The sequence below is a fragment of the Marmota flaviventris genome, chromosome 15 (genome assembly GCF_047511675.1).
Source record: "Marmota flaviventris isolate mMarFla1 chromosome 15, mMarFla1.hap1, whole genome shotgun sequence".
NCBI lineage: Eukaryota > Metazoa > Chordata > Mammalia > Rodentia > Sciuridae > Marmota > Marmota flaviventris.
The window spans coordinates 918,574-938,693 of NC_092512.1; the positions used below are offsets into that span (position 1 = coordinate 918,574).

At 58.5% G+C, this 20,120-nt stretch overlaps 1 protein-coding gene across 13 annotated transcripts in view; it reads left to right on the forward strand.

The window, feature by feature from the left end:
• Positions 1-15,491, forward strand: part of Plec (plectin) — a 57,281-nt gene extending 41,790 nt beyond the window's left edge. For 12 of the 13 annotated variants that reach the window (XM_027951294.3, XM_027951296.3, XM_027951305.3 and 9 more), the window contains 10 exons: positions 105-288; positions 371-528; positions 653-831; positions 2,402-2,540; positions 2,632-2,988; positions 3,065-3,148; positions 3,327-3,431; positions 3,524-3,622; positions 4,624-8,004; positions 8,125-15,491. In XM_027951294.3, coding sequence (XP_027807095.3) covers positions 105-288; positions 371-528; positions 653-831; positions 2,402-2,540; positions 2,632-2,988; positions 3,065-3,148; positions 3,327-3,431; positions 3,524-3,622; positions 4,624-8,004; positions 8,125-14,328 — 10,890 coding nt within the window. In that variant the 3' untranslated portion in view covers positions 14,329-15,491. The remainder of the gene's footprint in view (positions 1-104; positions 289-370; positions 529-652; positions 832-2,401; positions 2,541-2,631; positions 2,989-3,064; positions 3,149-3,326; positions 3,432-3,523; positions 3,623-4,623; positions 8,005-8,124) is intronic. The other variant, XM_071602063.1, reaches the window with a different exon arrangement.
• Positions 15,492-20,120: the final 4,629 nt, after the last annotated feature.

Here is a 20,120-nt window from a genome sequence, read left to right on the forward strand (position 1 = left end):
ATGACTGCCCACTGGCCATGGACATTCTGGGGGAGAAGAGGAAGTGGTGTCCTGTGGGGAGCCAGCTAGCCTCATCCCACGTTAACCCCCATGTCCACCCTCAGTTCCGCACATTGAAGCCTGAGGAACAGCGCCAAGCCCTACGCAGCCTGGAGTTGCACTACCAGGCCTTCCTGCGGGACAGCCAGGATGCTGGCAGCTTTGGGCCAGAGGACCGGCTGGTGGCAGAACGCGAGTACAGCTCTTGTAGCCGCCATTACCAGCAGCTGCTACAGAGCTTGGAGCAGGGTATGGGGTGGGCATGGCTGGTGTCTGGGCAGGGCAGGCAGGCAATGGACCCAGCAATCAAGTGACCAGAACGTGTCCTCAGGTGAGCAGGAGGAGTCTCGCTGTCAGCGCTGCATCTCAGAGCTCAAGGACATCCGGCTGCAGCTGGAGGCCTGTGAGACTCGCACCGTGCACCGTCTTCGGCTGCCACTAGACAAAGAGCCTGCGCGGGAGTGTGCCCAGCGCATCGCCGAGCAGCAGGCAGGCGCTGTCCCCTTTCTCCTCGCTCTGCTTCTCAATCCCACTTTACCCCTCCCTCAGCCTTCAGGGGGTGCTTTGTGTTGGGCTCTGCTCATCAGGGTGTCCCCACCCAATCTTTCCTCAGAAAGCGCAGGCTGAGGTGGAAGGGCTGGGCAAGGGGGTTGCCCGACTCTCAGCCGAGGCCGAGAAGGTCCTGGCCCTGCCTGAACCGTCACCTGCTGCCCCGACTCTGCGCTCAGAGCTGGAGCTGACCCTTGGCAAGCTGCAGCAGGTCCGCAGCTTGTCTGCCATCTACCTGGAGAAGTGAGTGCCTGCGAGCGCCGGGCTGGGCCAGGCTCTGGGGAGGCCTGTGACGTCAGGGATATTCTGAGCAGAGGAAGGACAGAGTGGTTGGATGAGTTGGGGACATCGAATGACTGGGCTGGGAGGTGGTGATCTCGGACTGGCATGGCAGCTGTGGGGGTGGCAGAGAGTCCAAGTCTGATGTTTGTGAGGGTTTTTGTGTGTGTGTGTGTGTGTGTGTGTGTGTGTGTGTGTGGTTCTGGGGATTGAACCCAGGGCCTTATGTGTGTGAGTCAAGCACTTTATCAACTGAGCTGTGTCCCCAGCCCAACTCTGAAGTTTTTTGAAGATGGCTCCCACAGGGTGTCCTGATGATGTTTTGTGGGATGTGACGGGGAGAGAAGGGTGGAGGGGATGGGTGCTCCTGACTGATCTGGGGAGACTTGGAGGGTCAGCAGGCAACTCAGGAAGAGTCGGGGAGATGGGGTTAGAGCAGAGAGTGGTCCAAGTTGTGAACAGAAGGGAGTACAGGTGGAGGGAGGACGGAGGAGTAGCCTTGGCTCCCAGTGTGGCCCAAGTCTGGAGGAAGAGGAACACCAGGAAAGGGCCCAGGATCGTAAGCTCAGAGGAGAGAGAGCCTGCCTCACAGAGGGCCTCTGTGATCTTGAGAGAAGGATTTCTTGATGGAGGCTGGGGAGGAAGACCTAGGAGGAGCTTTGGAATGGAGACAGTGGGTAAGAGAGTCGAGGGACTGGGCGGTGAGAGGCTCCCCTGGCCCCCCACTCTCCTCCCATCAGGCTCTTCCCAGAGCTCTTGGTGATGCGAAGGGCAAGTGCCGGTGCTCTGCCTCTTCCACTTGCCCTCCTGCCCCACCCCACCCAGCCTCTTCTAGTCTTCGTTTGCTGTTTACTTCAGTGCACTTTAACGCAGACACATAAAAAGTCACACATGCGTAGGAATTAATTTTCAGAAGTGTAAGAAGAGATCTCTCTCTGTCTCTGCCTTGTCCATCCTGACTCCAGGGCCTTCAGCGTTTATTCTGGCATTTATTGCTTACTGTATTATAAATAGTGCTTCTGCCCTTTGTCTTCCCTTTAGTCACAAATACCAACACACTATTTGAGAGAAGTATCACTGTTGGGTATGAGGTCCCCCTCAGCCAGTCTTGATTTTGCTGGAGTACTGAGAGCTAACTACACTCTCAGGGGGCTGGGGCTGCAGCTCAGTGACAGAGCGCCCATCTTGCACGTGTGAGGCACTGGGTTGGATCCTCAGCACCATACAGGAATGAATAAGATATTGTGTCCAACTACAACTAAAAAAAAACTGACTGCCCCAGGATCTTGATGTCTGCTGTTCCTGGCTGGAGCATCTGCTCTGCAGGTCTTCAGGCTGGAGCTTCAAGTAGCTCTGTGCCAAGATTTCTCTTCAGGTTTCTTGTTCTCCTCGGAATCTGTGACCACCGGGATTAGCTGAGCAGCAGGGTTCTGCTCAGGTTGGGTCTGGGCTTGCCAGAGGCTCTAGTTTCCCCACCTAGGTCTTATTTCTAGAGCCTACCTGCCCTGGCTCTGATCCCCACTCTCCCTGCCAGGCTCAAGACCATCAGCCTGGTGATCCGCAGCACTCAGGGGGCTGAGGAAGTTCTCAAGGCCCATGAGGAACAGCTTAAGGAGGCCCAGGCTGTGCCTTCCACCCTCCCAGAGCTCGAGGCCACCAAGGCTGCACTAAAGGTACTGTGCCAGGGTTTGTGCCTCACCGGGGGCAGGGAGATAGCGGGGGGGCCCCAGCTGAAGCAGCACCCACCCCTCTTGTGCCCAGCAGAAGCTACGGACCCAGGCAGAGGCTCAGCAGCCTGTGTTTGATGCCCTGAGGGATGAGCTGCGAGGGGCGCAGGAAGTGGGTGAGCGGCTGCAGCAGCGGCATGGTGAGCGGGACGTGGAAGTGGAGCGCTGGCGTGAGCGGGTCACCCAGCTGCTAGAGCGCTGGCAGGCAGTGCTGGCCCAGACTGACGTGCGGCAGCGTGAGCTGGAACAGCTGGGCCGCCAGCTGCGCTACTATCGTGAGAGTGCAGACCCACTGAGCGCCTGGCTGCAGGATGCTAAGCGGCGGCAGGAGCAGATCCAGGCTGTGCCGATGGCAAACATTCAGGCTGTGCGAGAGCAACTGCGTCAGGAGAAGGTAGGCCAGGGTCTGGGAGAGGCAGGCGGTAGGGTGTGTCCTGTAGCTGTCTGTGCTGACCACCAACCCCTTTCAGGCCCTGCTGGAGGAGATTGAGCGCCACGGTGAGAAGGTTGAGGAGTGCCAGAGGTTCGCCAAGCAGTACATCAATGCCATTAAGGTGAGGCCTCCAGCCATCTCCACCAAGACCCCCATCCCAGGACACGCTGGCCAGGCTGGTAGACCTGGGGCTCTGGACTTGAGCCTGGGCCGTGCTGGGAAACCCTATAGATTGGTGTGGGGGCAGGCATAGGCAACGAGGGCAGAGCAGATGGCCAACCATATCATGCCTCCCATAGGACTATGAGCTCCAGCTGGTCACATACAAGGCACAGCTTGAACCAGTGGCCTCCCCAGCCAAGAAGCCCAAGGTCCAGTCTGGATCAGAGAGTGTCATCCAGGAGGTAGGATGGGGGCAGGCCAAGACTAACCTAGATGAGGACTGGGTGGGCCTTAGGGTTGGGCAGAGCTGACTGCTGTTGCCCTTCCTCCTCAGTATGTGGACCTGCGGACACGCTACAGTGAGCTGACCACGCTTACTGGTCAGTACATCAAGTTCGTCAGTGAGACGTTGCGGCGCATGGAGGAGGAGGAGGTATGGCTGGGGCTGTGTGGGCTGGGTGGGGAGGGCCCTCCTGCCCCTGTCCTGCCCCGGATACAGCTCACAGAAACTGTCTGAGCCCACTTAGGGCAGCTGTCCTCACTCCCCTCCTGCCTGATGCCACCCAGTGCCCCCTTCCCCTAGCTCGGCTGCCCTCACCCAGGTCCCACCTTGGCCTGGCCTGTGCTGCTCTCCATGGTGGCTGGCGCCTCCCTTCTCCTTCACTGGCAGCTGTCCCCACCTGCATCTGTCGGCTCTCCCGTGCATTCCCCCTGGGCACTCTGCACTGGTTCCACTTGGCCCTTTGTTCTGGGAACAGTCAGGGGACATTAGGTCATGGGGGCTTGGGAGGTGTCTCTCAAGGTGCCTTGTCTGAGCAGGGTGTTCACTGTCCAGTTCCTCCCCACCTCCCAGGTGACCCAGCTGTTGGGCCCGCCTGTGGCCCTACCTCCTCTTGGCTCGGGTCTGCTGGTTTGAGAATCCCTTTTTTTTAACTGCCTCTGTCCATACTACTGTCTTTACTCTGGCTCCCTCACCCTGACCACCTCACCCTGACCCACCCCACTGGGCTTTGGGAATGGCCTCTTGTTGGGGAGCGGGGCCCTATGGTGGCAGCCAGGCTCTGCCAGCGTCAGGTAGATCTCAGGCAGGACTGTGTGGTGGGTGCGGCTTGCAGGTTCTGCGAGCCTCCTGCTTTGCTCTTTCTCTCTCTCCCTGTCCGTCTGTCTCCGTCGCCTATCTGCGGGAAGAGGGGAGGACGCCTGGGCCTCCTTCCCCAGGCTGGTGAGCACGGTGGGGCTGGCTGCGCTCGCTGCCCGAGTGCCCTGGGCGGGTGCACGCTATCTCCTTGGCTGGGCTGGGACCTCTGTCCTCCCTGATTCCCCCGCACCGCGCTGTCCAAGTGAACTGTGGTGGTATCGTGTCACGTGAGTGCCCGCACCCACCCCACGCTCACGCTGTCTCTGGTTCTCTTCCTCTCTCTGCTGTGGCCACAGAGGCTGGCCGAGCAACAGCGGGCAGAGGAGCGGGAGCGACTGGCTGAGGTGGAGGCCGCATTGGAGAAGCAGCGGCAGCTGGCTGAGGCGCATGCCCAGGCCAAGGCACAGGCGGAGCTGGAGGCACAAGAACTACAGCGGCGCATGCAGGAGGAGGTCGCGCGGCGGGAGGAGGCTGCAGTGGATGCACAGCAGCAGAAGCGTAGTGTCCAAGAGGAGCTGCAGCATCTGCGACAGAGCTCAGAGGCAGAGCTCCAGGCCAAGGCCAGGCAAGTGGAAGCAGCTGAACGCAGCCGACTGCGCATCGAGGAGGAGATCCGTGTGGTGCGCCTGCAGCTGGAGACGACTGAGCGCCAGCGCAGCGGGGCTGAGGATGAGCTGCAGGCCCTGCGTGCACGAGCAGAGGAGGCGGAAGCACAGAAGCGGCAGGCACAGGAGGAGGCTGAGCGCTTGCGGAGGCAGGTGCAGGATGAGAGCCAGCGTAAGCGGCAAGCCGAGGCAGAACTCGCCCTGCGCGTCAAGGCTGAGGCCGAGGCTGCTCGCGAGAAGCAGCGGGCCATGCAGGCTCTGGAGGAGCTGCGACTGCAGGCCGAAGAGGCAGAGAGGCAGCTGCGGCAGGCTGAGGCAGAGCGGGCACGCCAAGTACAGGTAGCTCTGGAGACAGCGCAGCGCAGCGCAGAGGTGGAGCTGCAGAGCAAGCGTGCTTCCTTCGCGGAGAAGACTGCGCAGTTGGAGCGCACCCTGCAGGAGGAGCATGTGGCGGTGGCACAGCTGCGGGAAGAGGCTGAACGGCGGGCACAGCAACAGGCTGAGGCCGAGCGGGCCCGTGAGGAAGCCGAACGGGAGCTAGAGCGCTGGCAGCTGAAAGCCAATGAGGCACTGCGACTGCGACTGCAGGCAGAGGAGGTGGCACAGCAGAAGAGCCTGGCGCAGGCCGAAGCTGAGAAGCAGAAAGAGGAAGCAGAGCGCGAGGCTCGGCGGCGCGGCAAGGCGGAGGAGCAGGCCGTGCGGCAGCGGGAGCTGGCTGAGGAGGAGCTGGAGAAACAGCGACAGCTGGCAGAAGGGACCGCGCAGCAGCGCCTGGCTGCGGAGCAGGAGCTGATCCGCCTGCGGGCCGAGACAGAGCAGGGCGAGCAGCAGCGGCAGCTGCTGGAGGAAGAGCTGGCCCGGCTGCAGCGAGAGGCGGCTGAGGCCAACCAGAAGCGCCAGGAGCTGGAAGCTGAGCTGGCCAAGGTGCGGGCAGAGATGGAGGTGCTGCTGGCCAGCAAGGCTCGAGCCGAGGAGGAATCTCGGAACACCAGCGAGAAGTCCAAGCAGAGACTGGAGGCAGAGGCCGGCCGCTTCCGTGAGCTGGCCGAGGAGGCTGCTCGCCTGCGGGCCCTGGCCGAGGAGGCTAAGCGGCAGCGGCAGCTGGCCGAGGAGGACGCAGCACGCCAGCGGGCCGAGGCCGAGCGGGTGCTTGCTGAGAAGCTGGCCGCCATCGGCGAGGCCACGAGGCTCAAGACAGAGGCGGAGATAGCGCTCAAGGAGAAGGAAGCCGAGAACGAGCGCCTGCGGAGGCTGGCTGAAGACGAGGCTTTCCAGCGGCGGCGGCTGGAGGAGCAGGCAGCGCAGCACAAGGCTGACATCGAGGAGCGCCTGGCTCAGCTGCGCAAGGCATCAGAGAGCGAGCTGGAGAGGCAGAAGGGGCTGGTGGAGGACACAGTGCGCCAGAGGCGGCAGGTGGAAGAGGAGATCCGGGCCCTGAAGGTGAGCTTTGAGAAGGCAGCTGCTGGCAAGGCGGAGCTGGAGCTGGAGCTGGGGCGGATCCGTAGCAACGCGGAGGACACGCTGCGCAGCAAGGAGCAGGCAGAGCTGGAGGCTGCTCGGCAGCGGCAGTTGGCAGCTGAGGAGGAGCAGCGGCGCCGTGAGGCTGAGGAGCGCGTACAGAAAAGCCTGGCGGCTGAGGAAGAGGCCACACGGCAGCGCAAAGCCGCCCTGGAGGAAGTAGAGCGGCTCAAGGCCAAGGTGGAAGAGGCCCGGCGCCTGAGGGAGCGAGCAGAACAGGAGTCGGCGCGGCAACTGCAGCTGGCCCAAGAGGCTGCCCAGAAGCGGCTGCAGGCCGAGGAGAAGGCCCATGCCTTTGTGGTGCAACAGCGTGAGCAGGAGCTGCAGCAGACACTGCAGCAGGAGCAGAGTGTGCTGGAGCGACTGCGCGGCGAGGCAGAGGCCGCCCGGCGAGCCGCTGAGGAGGCTGAGGAGGCCCGGGAGCAGGCTGAGCGGGAGGCCGCGCAGTCCCGGCGGCAAGTAGAAGAGGCTGAGCGGCTCAAGCAGTCTGCAGAGGAGCAGGCGCAGGTCCGGGCTCAGGCACAGGCTGCTGCGGAGAAGCTGCGCAAGGAAGCCGAGCAGGAGGCAGCACGACGGGCACAGGCGGAACAGGCAGCCTTGCGCCAGAAGCAGGCGGCTGACGCAGAGATGGAGAAGCATAAGAAGTTTGCAGAGCAGACGCTGAGGCAGAAGGCCCAGGTGGAACAGGAGCTGACGACCCTGCGGCTACAGCTGGAGGAGACGGACCATCAAAAGAGCATCCTTGATGAGGAGCTGCAGCGGCTGAAGGCGGAGGTGACAGAGGCAGCCCGCCAGCGCAGCCAGGTGGAGGAGGAGCTCTTCTCTGTGCGCGTGCAGATGGAAGAGCTGGGGAAGCTCAAGGCCCGGATCGAGGCCGAGAACCGCGCGCTCATCCTGCGTGACAAGGACAACACACAGCGCTTCCTGGAAGAGGAGGCGGAGAAGATGAAGCAGGTGGCGGAAGAGGCTGCACGGCTGAGTGTGGCGGCCCAGGAGGCAGCACGCCTGCGGCAGCTGGCAGAAGAAGACTTGGCACAGCAGCGGGTCCTGGCAGAGAAAATGCTCAAGGAGAAGATGCAGGCTGTGCAGGAGGCCACACGGCTCAAGGCTGAGGCTGAGCTGCTGCAGCAACAGAAAGAGCTGGCTCAGGAGCAGGCTCGACGGCTGCAGGAGGACAAGGAGCAGATGGCTCAGCAGCTGGCACAGGAGACACAGGGTTTCCAGCGGACACTGGAGGCGGAGCGGCAGCGGCAGCTGGAGATGAGTGCAGAGGCTGAGCGCCTGAAGCTGCGCGTGGCCGAGATGAGCCGGGCCCAGGCCCGTGCCGAGGAGGATGCCCAGCGCTTTCGGAAGCAGGCTGAGGAGATTGGTGAGAAGCTGCACCTCACTGAGCTCGCCACACAGGAGAAGGTGACGCTGGTACAGACACTTGAGATCCAGCGGCAGCAGAGTGACCATGATGCTGAGCGCCTGCGGGAGGCCATTGCTGAGCTGGAGCGTGAGAAGGAGAAACTGAAGCAGGAGGCCAAGTTGCTGCAGCTCAAGTCCGAGGAGGTACCACCCTCCCTCCACAGATGGGCAGGCGGGGGGTGGGGTGTGTCCTTGGGAGGGTAAGGGTGCTCCCAGGGCCCCGCCGTCCCTGACTGCTGCCTCCCCGCTCCTTGCCTCTTGCAGATGCAGACAGTACAGCAAGAGCAGAGGCTCCAGGAGACACAGGCCTTGCAGCAGAGCTTTCTGTCCGAGAAGGACAGCCTGCTGCAGCGGGAGCGCTTCATTGAGCAGGAAAAGGCTAAGCTGGAACAGCTTTTCCAGGACGAGGTGGCGAAGGCACAGCAGCTCCGTGAGGAGCAGCAGCGGCAGCAGCAGCAGATGGAGCAGGAGAAGCAGCAGCTGATGGCCAGCATGGAGGAGGCCCGGCGTCGGCAGCGTGAGGCAGAAGAAGGTGTGCGTCGCAAGCAGGAGGAGCTGCAGCACCTGGAGGAGCAGCGGCAGAAGCAGGAGAAGCTGCTGGCTGAGGAGAACCAGAGGCTGCGGGAACGGCTGCAGCGCTTAGAGGAGGAGCATCGGGCGGCACTAGCACACTCGGAGGAGATTGCTGCCACGAAGGCCTTGCCCAATGGCCGGGAGGCACCTGATGGCCCAACTGTGGAGGTGGAGCCTGAGCACAGCTTTGAGGGTTTGCGACAGAGAGTGCCAGCCCAGCGGCTGCAGGAGGCTGGCATCCTGAGCCCAGAGGAGCTGCAGCGGCTGGTGCAGGGCCACACCACGGTGGCCGAGCTGGCGCAGCGTAGGGATGTGCAACAATACCTGCAGGGCCGCAGCAGCATTGCCGGGCTGCTGCTGAAGCCCACCAATGAGAAGGTGAGTGTCTACACGGCCCTGCGGAGGCAGCTGCTAAGCCCTGGCACCGCTCTCATCCTGCTTGAGGCCCAGGCAGCCTCAGGCTTCTTGCTGGACCCTGTGCGGAATCGACGACTGACTGTGAATGAGGCCGTGAAGGAGGGTGTTGTGGGCCCTGAGCTGCACCACAAGTTGCTGTCTGCTGAGCGGGCTGTCACTGGCTATAAAGACCCCTACACTGGAGAGCAGATCTCGCTCTTCCAGGCCATGAAGAAGGACCTCATCGTCAGGGACCACGGCATCCGCCTGCTGGAGGCCCAGATCGCCACGGGCGGCATCATCGATCCCGTGCACAGCCACCGCGTGCCCGTGGAGGTGGCCTACCAGCGCGGCTACTTTGACGAGGAGATGAGCCGCGTGCTGGCGGACCCGAGCGACGACACCAAGGGCTTCTTCGACCCCAACACCCACGAGAACCTCACCTACCTGCAGCTGCTGGAGCGCTGTGTGGAGGACCCCGAGACGGGCCTGCGCCTCCTGCCACTCACAGATAAGGCTGCCAAGGGTGGTGAGCTGGTGTATACTGACTCTGAGGCCCGGGATGTCTTTGAGAAGGCCACTGTGTCTGCACCATTCGGCAAATTCCAGGGCAAGACGGTGACCATCTGGGAGATCATCAATTCAGAATACTTCACAGCGGAGCAGCGGCGTGACCTGCTGCGGCAGTTCCGCACGGGCCGCATCACAGTGGAGAAGATCATCAAGATTGTCATCACTGTCGTAGAGGAGCACGAGCAGAAGAGCCAGCTCTGCTTTGAGGGCCTGCGTGCCCTGGTGCCTGCTGCCGAACTGCTGGAAAGTGGGATCATCGACCATGACCTCTACCGTCAGCTGCAGCGGGGCGAGCGCTCTGTAAGAGAGGTGGCTGAGGCGGACTCTGTGCGGAGGGCCCTGCGGGGTGCCAGTGTCATTGCAGGTGTGTGGCTGGAGGAGGCAGGACAGAAGCTGAGTATCTATGAGGCCCTGAAGAAAGACCTACTGCAGCCAGATGTGGCTCTGGCCCTGTTAGAGGCCCAGGCCGGCACTGGGCACATCATTGATCCTGCCACTAGTGCCCGGCTGACTGTGGATGAGGCAGTACGTGCTGGTCTGGTGGGCCCTGAGCTTCATGAGAAGCTGCTGTCGGCTGAGAAGGCTGTGACGGGCTATAGGGACCCCTATTCGGGGCAGATTGCCTCCTTGTTCCAGGCTCTGAAGAAAGGCCTCATCCCTCGGGAGCAAGGCCTGCGCCTGCTAGATGCCCAGCTGTCCACAGGTGGCATTGTGGACCCCAGCAAGAGCCACCGCGTGTCCCTGGATGTTGCATATACCCGGGGCCATCTGGACAAGGAGACCAGCAGGGCCCTGTTGGAACCCGGGGAGGATGCCAAGGTCTACCTTGATCCCAGCACACGGGAGCCAGTCACCTATGGCCAGCTCCAGCAGCGGTGCCGGCCTGACCAGCTGACTGGGCTGAGCCTGCTGCCACTCTCAGAGAAGGCTGCCCGGGCCCAGCAGGAGGAGGTCTACTCTGAGCTTCAGGCCCGTGAGACCTTGGAGAAGGCTACGGTTGAAGTCCCCACGGGCAGCTTCAAAGGCAGGACAGTGACAGTGTGGGAGCTCATCAGCTCTGAGTATTTCACAGAGGAGCAGCGGCAGGAGCTGCTGCGGCAGCTCCGTACTGGCAAGGTGACTGTGGAGAAGGTCATTAAGATCCTTATCACCATCATCGAGGAGGTAGAGACCAAGAGGCAGGAGCAACTGTCCTTCACTGGCCTCCGTGCCCCTGTGCCAGCCAGTGAGCTCTTGGCTGCCAGGATCCTCAGCAGGGCCCAGTTTGAGCAGCTCAAGGATGGCAGGACCTCTGTCAAGGATCTCTTGGAGGTGGGCTCCGTGCGGACGCTGCTACAGGGCAGTGGCTGCCTGGCTGGTATCTACCTGGAGGACTCCAAGGAGAAAGTGACCATCTACGAGGCCATGCGCCGGGGTTTGCTCAGACCTAGCACGGCCACGCTCCTGCTCGAGGCCCAAGCAGCCACTGGCTTTCTGGTGGACCCGGTGCGGAACCAGCGCCTGTACGTCCATGAGGCAGTGAAAGCAGGTGTTGTGGGCCCTGAGCTACATGAGAAGCTGCTGTCCGCCGAGAAGGCCGTCACCGGCTACAAGGACCCCTACTCGGGCACCACCATCTCGCTCTTCCAGGCCATGAAGAAGGGCCTGGTTCTCAGGGAGCATGCCATCCGCCTGCTGGAGGCCCAGATTGCTACCGGAGGCGTCATCGACCCCGTGCACAGCCACCGCCTGCCCGTGGAGGTGGCCTACCAGCGCGGCTACTTTGACGAGGAGATGAGCCGCGTGCTGGCGGACCCCAGCGACGACACCAAGGGCTTCTTCGACCCCAACACCCACGAGAACCTCACCTACCTGCAGCTGCTGGAGCGCTGTGTGGAGGACCCCGAGACGGGCCTGCGCCTCCTGCCACTGAAGGGGGCAGAGAAGGCTGAAGTGGTGGAGACCACACAGGTGTATACTGAGGAGGAGACCCGGAGGGCATTCGAGGAGACTCAGATTGACATCCCTGGTGGTGGCAGTCACGGTGGCTCCACCATGTCCCTATGGGAGGTCATGCAGTCAGACCTGATCCCTGAGGATCAGCGGGCCCGGCTGATGGCTGACTTCCAGGCTGGCCGGGTGACCAAGGAGCGCATGATCATTATCATCATCGAGATCATTGAGAAGACCGAGATCATCCGACAGCAAAACCTTACTTCCTATGACTATGTGCGCCGCCGCCTCACTGCTGAGGACCTGTATGAGGCCCGGATCATCTCGCTTGAGACCTACAACCTCCTCCGGGAGGGCACCAAGAGCCTCCGTGAAGTACTGGAGGCAGAGTCTGCCTGGCGCTACCTCTATGGCACAGGCTCGGTGGCTGGCGTTTACCTGCCTGGCTCTAGGCAGACGCTGACCATCTACCAGGCCCTCAAGAAGGGGCTGCTAAGTGCCGAGGTAGCCCGCTTGCTGCTGGAGGCCCAGGCGGCCACCGGCTTCTTGCTGGACCCAGTGAAGGGTGAGCGACTGACTGTGGATGAGGCTGTACGGAAGGGACTGGTGGGCCCTGAGCTGCATGACCGGCTGCTCTCAGCAGAGCGGGCAGTGACTGGCTACCGTGACCCTTACACCGAGCAGACCATCTCGCTCTTCCAGGCCATGAAGAAGGAGCTGATCCCTGCTGAGGAGGCCCTGCGACTGCTGGATGCCCAACTGGCTACAGGAGGTATTGTGGACCCCCGCCTGGGCTTCCATCTACCGTTGGAGGTAGCCTACCAGCGTGGCTACCTCAACAAGGACACACACGACCAGCTGTCGGAGCCCAGCGAGGTGCGCAGCTACGTGGACCCCTCCACCGATGAGCGCCTCAGCTACACGCAACTGCTCAGGCGGTGTCGCCGTGACGAGAGCAGCGGCCAGATGCTCCTGCCACTCTCAGACGCCCGCAAACTGACCTTCCGTGGCCTACGCAAGCAGATCACCGTGGAGGAACTGGTGCGCTCACAGGTCATGGATGAAGCCACAGCACTGCAGCTGCAGGAGGGCCTGACCTCCATTGAGGAGGTCACCAAGAACCTGCAGAAGTTCCTTGAGGGCACCAGTTGCATTGCCGGTGTCTTCGTTGATGCCACCAAGGAGCGACTCTCAGTGTACCAGGCCATGAAGAAGGGCATCATTCGCCCTGGCACGGCCTTTGAGCTCCTGGAGGCACAGGCGGCCACTGGCTACGTCATCGACCCCATCAAGGGGCTCAAGCTGACTGTGGAGGAAGCTGTGCGCATGGGCATCGTGGGCCCTGAGTTCAAGGACAAGCTGCTGTCAGCTGAGCGTGCCGTCACCGGCTACAAGGACCCTTACTCTGGGAAGCTCATCTCTCTCTTCCAAGCCATGAAGAAGGGCCTGATCCTGAAGGACCATGGCATCCGTTTGTTGGAGGCCCAGATTGCCACAGGTGGCATCATCGACCCTGAGGAGAGTCATCGGCTACCTGTGGAGGTGGCCTACAAGCGTGGCCTCTTTGATGAGGAGATGAATGAGATCCTGACTGACCCTTCGGATGACACCAAGGGCTTCTTTGACCCCAACACAGAGGAGAATCTCACCTACTTGCAGCTGATGGAACGCTGCATCACTGACCCCCAGACAGGCCTGTGCCTCCTGCCGCTGAAGGAGAAAAAGAGAGAGCGGAAGACATCCTCCAAGTCCTCAGTGCGCAAGCGCCGCGTTGTGATTGTGGACCCTGAGACGGGCAAGGAGATGTCAGTGTATGAGGCCTACCGCAAGGGACTCATTGACCACCAGACGTACTTGGAGCTGTCTGAGCAGGAGTGTGAGTGGGAGGAGATTACTATTTCCTCCTCAGATGGTGTAGTCAAGTCCATGATCATTGACCGCCGCTCAGGCCGCCAGTATGACATCGATGATGCCATCACCAAGAACCTCATTGACCGGTCAGCACTGGACCAGTACCGTGCCGGCACACTCTCCATCACTGAGTTTGCTGACATGCTCTCAGGCAATGCCGGTGGCTTCCGATCCCGCTCCTCCTCGGTGGGCTCATCTTCCTCCTACCCCATCAGCCCTGCAGTCTCCAGGACCCAGCTGGCCTCCTGGTCCGACCCCACTGAGGAGACAGGCCCAGTGGCTGGCATCCTGGACACAGAGACGCTGGAGAAGGTGTCCATCACAGAGGCCATGCACCGCAACCTAGTGGACAACATCACCGGGCAGCGGCTGCTGGAGGCCCAGGCATGCACTGGGGGCATTATTGACCCCAGCACTGGGGAGCGCTTCCCTGTTACTGAGGCTGTCAACAAAGGCCTAGTAGACAAGATCATGGTGGACCGCATCAACCTCGCCCAAAAGGCCTTCTGTGGCTTTGAGGACCCACGCACCAAGACCAAGATGTCAGCTGCCCAGGCCCTGAAGAAGGGCTGGTTGTACTACGAGGCAGGCCAGCGCTTCCTGGAGGTGCAGTACCTGACAGGTGGCCTGATTGAGCCCGACATGCCGGGCCGAGTGCCTCTGGACGAGGCCCTGCAGCGTGGCACTGTGGACGCCCGCACAGCGCAGAAGCTGCGCGATGTCAGCGCGTACTCCAAGTACCTCACCTGCCCTAAGACCAAGCTCAAGATCTCCTACAAGGACGCGCTGGACCGCAGCATGGTGGAGGAGGGCACAGGGCTGCGGCTGCTGGAGGCTTCTGCCCAGTCCAGCAAGGGCTACTACAGCCCCTACAGCGTCAGCGGCTCTGGCTCCACTGCTGGCTCGCGTACCGGCTCGCGCACCGGCTCCCGGGCTGGCTCCCGCCGCGGCAGCTTCGATGCCACCGGTTCTGGTTTCTCCATGACCTTCTCTTCCTCCTCCTACTCTTCCTCGGGCTATGGCCGCCGCTATGCCTCAGGCCCCTCCACCTCCCTTGGGGGCCCTGAGTCTGCAGTGGCCTGACCTTCTGCCTGCATCCCACCCTCCTGCTCTGCATGTGGCCAGGCTCCCCGCCAAGGTGCTGGGGTCTTTCTTTAATGTTTAAAGGTGTCTTTTTCCCAAGTGGTGCCTAAAGTTTAACCAAAAAGACCAGACTAACACATTAATATATATTTGCTGTCTAGACAGACTGTAACTTGGGGTTTGGGGCCGGCCCAGCCCCGCTGACCACCTCACCCCCCTCGGATCTCCCCACTTCAACCTGCCACTCACAATAGCCAGGTGCCTTGGAGGGTCCAGAGTTGGGCCCCCAGCCCACCCCTCCTCCCATAGGAGGTTTCTGTCTGGGTGAGACCCCCAGCCCTGTAAGCCAACCCCACTGGTGTGTACATCTGCTAGTCCTAGCTGCTGAGGGCAGCCGGGGTCAGTCTTGTCAGTAGAGATTCTCTCAGGGCTTCTACCCTGGGCCAGCATTTTCTTCCCAGCGTGTTTCCCAGACTGGCCTTCTTGCTTGGTGGATCTTGCTGGTGAGGAAAGGGTCCTGGGCCAGCCATCTCTTCAGCGTGCCCATAGAAGCCCTTTCCTCATGGGAAGATGAGGGTCCAGTCTGCAGAGGCAGCGTCCTTAGCTGGGCTCTAGCCTCCTGCCCAGCTCCTGAAGCTGCTGTCAGAGCTCTGCTTTGTAGCTCACTGCCCCACCCTGAGTCACTCCCAAGACCCTGGCCCGTGGCTTCAGCCTTCCAGCCTCAGCTCCCCCTGTAAGTGCCTTCTGTGTCCTCCCTCATACCCAGCCCTGAGGACCCATGCCCAGGGTGTGAGACAGACATTCTGGCTGGGCGGGGCTGGGGTTCTGCACATCTACCCTCCGCCATGGGCTGAGTGGTATCTTGAGCCCGTGGAACCCCTCCCTGGGTGCTGCCTGTCCACTCTGTTTCCAGGGAGCCCCAACCCTCCTTGGTCCAGGATGCAGACTGGCTCTATCGACCCAGGCACCTGGCCAGTGCCACCACCCTGTTTAGCCAGCCTCATGCATTGGCAGCTCCCACCCCTGCCTCCACCCTCTGACTGAGCTTTGCATGTTCCACTAACCTGGGCTGGTGGCCGGTGGAGGTGCCAGGCAGAACACTAACCTGACCATGGGCAGGGCCCTTCAGCGTCTGCCCCTCAATAAAAGCAATTCCAACCTTCCTATGGACTTTGCCTTGGTTTTTGGTGCTGGTCTCAGCCATGTGTTGGGAATAGGGTAGATAACTACCGCTCCAGGATCCAGGCTCTCATCTTAGCCGTATTTTGGCCATGATGGAGCTGTGGGACCTGTGAAGACACTGCTTGAGGCTAGATGTCCGCGGGCAAGAAAACCCAGATGGTAGCTGGAGAGCAGTGTGGCCCTGAGCAGTGGGTAAGGTCTGACCCCACCGAGGAGACAGGCCCAGTGGCCAGCATCCTGGACACAGAGAAGGTGTCCATCACAGCGGGCGTGCACCGCAACCTGGTGGACAACATCATCACCAGGCAGTGGCTGCTGGAGACCCAGAATAGGACCACAATGAGATGGGTTGGCTGAGACCTGCTGTTGGTCCAGGCAGTGACCTGTCCGCCAGCCCACCCCTTTTGCTGGGCCTGTGGTTGGCACTTGCGGTTCTTCTGGGGTGGGCTCTTAACACCTGTGTCAGTCAGAACATTTAAAGGTGATTTCCTCCAAGGGGTGTCTAAAGTTTAACCCCAAAGACCAACACATTAATGTATATTTGCTATCCAGACACACCTTATTTTGAGGGACAGGGGAGCAGTGTGAACCCTGTGTAAGTTGGCCAAGGTCAGCTCTCAGAGGAGGTGAGCCTCAGCAGCTGCTGGGGGACCAAGTACTGCCAGCCTCCACCGCAGTCTGTGCCTCACCACTCCTCAGGCCCAGGGCATTAAGTCCTGGACTTGAGATGCACTAGGATTCAGATGGGTTACAGTTTCTGGGAAGACTTGTGAGAAGCAGGTGAGCGGGCACATCTACCACTGCCCTGGGGCCATGACTGGTACCTCCCTCCTTTGTGTCCGTTGCAGGGAGATGCAGCCCTTCACTCCTGATGGTCTTGAGTCCTGGTCACCATGCACTTGTTGGGCTCTGCTCTCCCTACTTACTGTTGATCAGGGTTGTCCGTCCAGTTGACAGCTCCCTGACCTGCTGGTTGGGTGGAACAGGAACTCTTGATGTGCTGTGGTGAGAAGAGCTGGGTCTGCTTGGGAAGAGGGCACAGGGTCATCAGCCCTATGGCCACTGTGGTTGCATCTCCTGGCCGAGGCATAGTCAGCAATCCATATTTCAGCCTGCCCTTCAGGTGCTGGCTGCCCATTAGGGTTTGAGAACCACCGTTGCAAAGTCTCCTGCTGGCTGAGGAATATGGTCCCACAAGCCGTCTGCTTACATTCTTGTGGATCAGGTCCCCCCAGCTGCTCTGTGTACCCTACTGCCCTTTAGGGTACACAGTCTGCATGCAGGCACATTTCAATGCTGTCATTGCGTTGCTATAGATGCTGGGACCAACAACATTCACCTGGGGGTTCCCTTCAGCCGGTGGGTGTCCCGACTTCATTTCCCCTCTAAGGAGTATGCTTCCTGAGCAACACCAGGCCCCTCTGACTTAGGCCAGCTCCCTGAGATGGTGATTCAAGTGCCGTGGCTTCTATGGGGAGCACCACAGGAAGGGTGTGGGGGCTGGCAATGATGTGTGCTCCCCTGAGCCTCGCTGTAGCCTGACCCACAGCTCGCAGAAGCAGCGTTCCACCTCAGAGGCTGTCCTATCCAGAGACCAATCTGGGCTGATATGTGCCACATCAGGCAGCCATTGGCTGCAGGCTGCCTCTGGAGACAGGCAACTGACCCCCCCGGGCATCTCTGGATGAGGCAACTCTTATCAGCCAAGGGCAGTGCTCTAGAAGAGGGTGCATGCTGGTGTCCAGCATCTGGGGATGGACACACTGAACCCCAGTGGAGTTGAGTGGATGGTCAGCAGCACCTGCTTTCACAGTGAGAATTCCATGGGCATAGTGGTGTGATGGGGCTAGCCCGAGTATACTCCCTCTGTACCCCTAGGTAGAACCTAATGGATGTCCTCTCAGGTTCATTCTGGAAGTCACAAAGAAGAGAAGGAAATCCTTGGGGTGCAAATTAAGCAGAGTGGGGCTGATGTTTCCCCCAAGGAAGCTGCTGATCCTGGAACCTAAAGCCCTGGGTTCTAACAGATCCTCAGGAGCAGCAAGTGAGGACTTGGACCTGGATAAGCCTCTGCTTGTGATAACACTACGAAATGTAGACTCCTAACCACTGGCATATGGGGATAGAAAGTGTGCTGGATTCTCTCTGGGTCTGCTCCTTCAACCAGGCATTTATAATCTCAGGGGGACCAAGAGTTGTCCTGGAAGCACTCTCCTTAGAGGCAGTTGGAGTCAGGATGCCCACCACTGCCTGAAAATAAGGAGCTCATCTCTGGGGGCTTCCCCCTACATGGTCTGGAGAGCCCTATGCAGAGAAATTAAGTCAACAAAGACCCAGATTGGTTTTTGGCCTAGTATCTGAGATGAGCCTCTAAAATCTTATCTGGAGGACTTGCCCCCTGCCCAAACCTCACAGGATTCCAGAGGTAAAACTTGGGCTTTCAAATATGATCTCACAATCCAAAATTATAGGACACGTGGAAACAAGCATGGTGAACAAGTCAGCATAAACAAAAGCAGAACTTGAAGGACTGGTGCTTTGGGTGCATTGGAAGTATTCAATGAAGAATGTATAGTGAGTATATGTGAAATAAAGAAGACTCAGAATGTGAGAAGTAAGGTTTTGTCCAGAAGAACCAAGGTTCATAAAGGAATTTAATAGAACTTTAAGAAGCGAAACATACAATGACAACATTCAAAATCTCAGTGGGAAGCGAGGTGTGGTTGCACACACTTGTGATTCCCAGCTGGTCTGGAGGATAGCGATTCCCATGGCCAACCCGAGCAATTTAGCCAGACTCTGCTTAAACAATAGGTGGTCATAGTCAAAGAATTAGTGAATTGGAGGATAGATCTAAAGGAATCACTCAGAATTCACCCCAGGGAAAGAAGAGGGTGGAAAACATGGGTAAGAGGCAGAGGTCATATGACAAAACAGTCTAACATCTAATTGAAGGTCCAGTGGAAGATCCTGGAGGAAAGATGGAGAGATTTGCTTTTAATAAATAATAGCTGGGGGCTGAGGCTGGGGCTCAGCGGTAGAGCACTCTTCTTCCATGTGTGAGGCCCTGAGTTCGATCCTCAGCACCACATAAATAAAATAAAAAGGTATTATGTCCACCTACAACTAAAATAATAAAAATAATTATTATTATTATCATTAGTAGTAGTAGTAGTAAATAAATAATAGCTGAGGCTGGATGCAATAGCGCACACCTGTAATCCCAATGGCTGGGGAGGCTGAGGTAGAGGATTGTGAGTTCAAAGCCAGCCTCAGCAAAAGTAAGCAACTCAGTGAGACCCTGTCTCTAAATAAAATACAAAATAGGACTGCGGATGTGGCTGCATGGTTGAGTGCTCCTGAGTTCAATTCCTGGTTCCCAGAAAACAAACAAATAAATAATAGCTGATAATTATTTTCCAAGTAGATGGAAAACATGAATCATTACCTGACAACAGTATGACCCAAGTACAGCAAATAAAACATCTGCATCAAAACACATTATAATAGAACTGCAGAAAAACAGAGCAGAATCCTAGAGCAGCCAGAAGAAAAGGCAGACTGCTGCTGAGGGAAGACAGCAGATCTCCCCGGCAAGCAGGGGTCCTCCGAGTGGCTCTGTGGGCCGGGAGCTTGGTCCCAACCCTGGAGCTTATGGAGACACAGTCTCTTGCGCCTCACTGGACCCACTAAATGGTAATTTGATTTTTTTCTTTTTCTTCTTTTCTTTCTTTCTTTCTTTAATGGTAATCTGATTTTTTTCTTTTTCTTCTTTTCTTTCTTTTTTTTTTTTTGGTCATCTGGAGATAGGGTTGCACACTGTTTCCCACTCTGGCCTCAAAACTCCTGGGCTCAAGCATCCTCCTGAGTAGCTGAGACTACAGGTGCCCATCTACCATGCCTGGATAGAATCTGCATTTTAACAAGATTCCCACATGAATGTTATTTTTTTATTATTATTTTTAATATTTATTTTTTAGTTGTAGTTGGACACAACACCTTTATTTCACTTATTTATTTTTTATGTGGTGCTGAGGATCGAACCCAGGGTCCTGCACATGCGAGGCCGGTGCTCTACCGCTGAGCCACAACCCCAGCCCCATACATGAATGTTATTTTAAAACAAACTTTGATTATTTTCAGTACTGGGGATTAAAGCCAGAGCCCGGCATACATGCTACATATGCACTCTACCAATGAACCACATCCCTGACCCTAACAGACTTTTCTAAGGGTCTAAGAAACACCTCTCTCTAAAGAATAATAATGATGGGCTGGGGGTGTAGCTCAGTGGTAGAGCACTTGCCTAGCATGTGTGAGGCCCTGGGTTCAATCCTCAGACCACATAAAAAATAAATAATAAATAAAGGTATTGTGTTTACCACTAAAACAAAACAAAAAAAAAAAAAAAAGATTTTTTTTTTTTGGTGCTGGGGATGGAACCCCAGGCTTCAGGTATGGTAAGAATATGCTTTACCACTGAGTTACACGAACCCCCAATCCAGATGTATTTTTTTTTGTTGTTATATACTTAGTCTATTCCTGCTGCTATAAAAAAATGCCACAGTCTCAATGATTTTTAAACAAGTATAAATTTATTTTTCACAGTT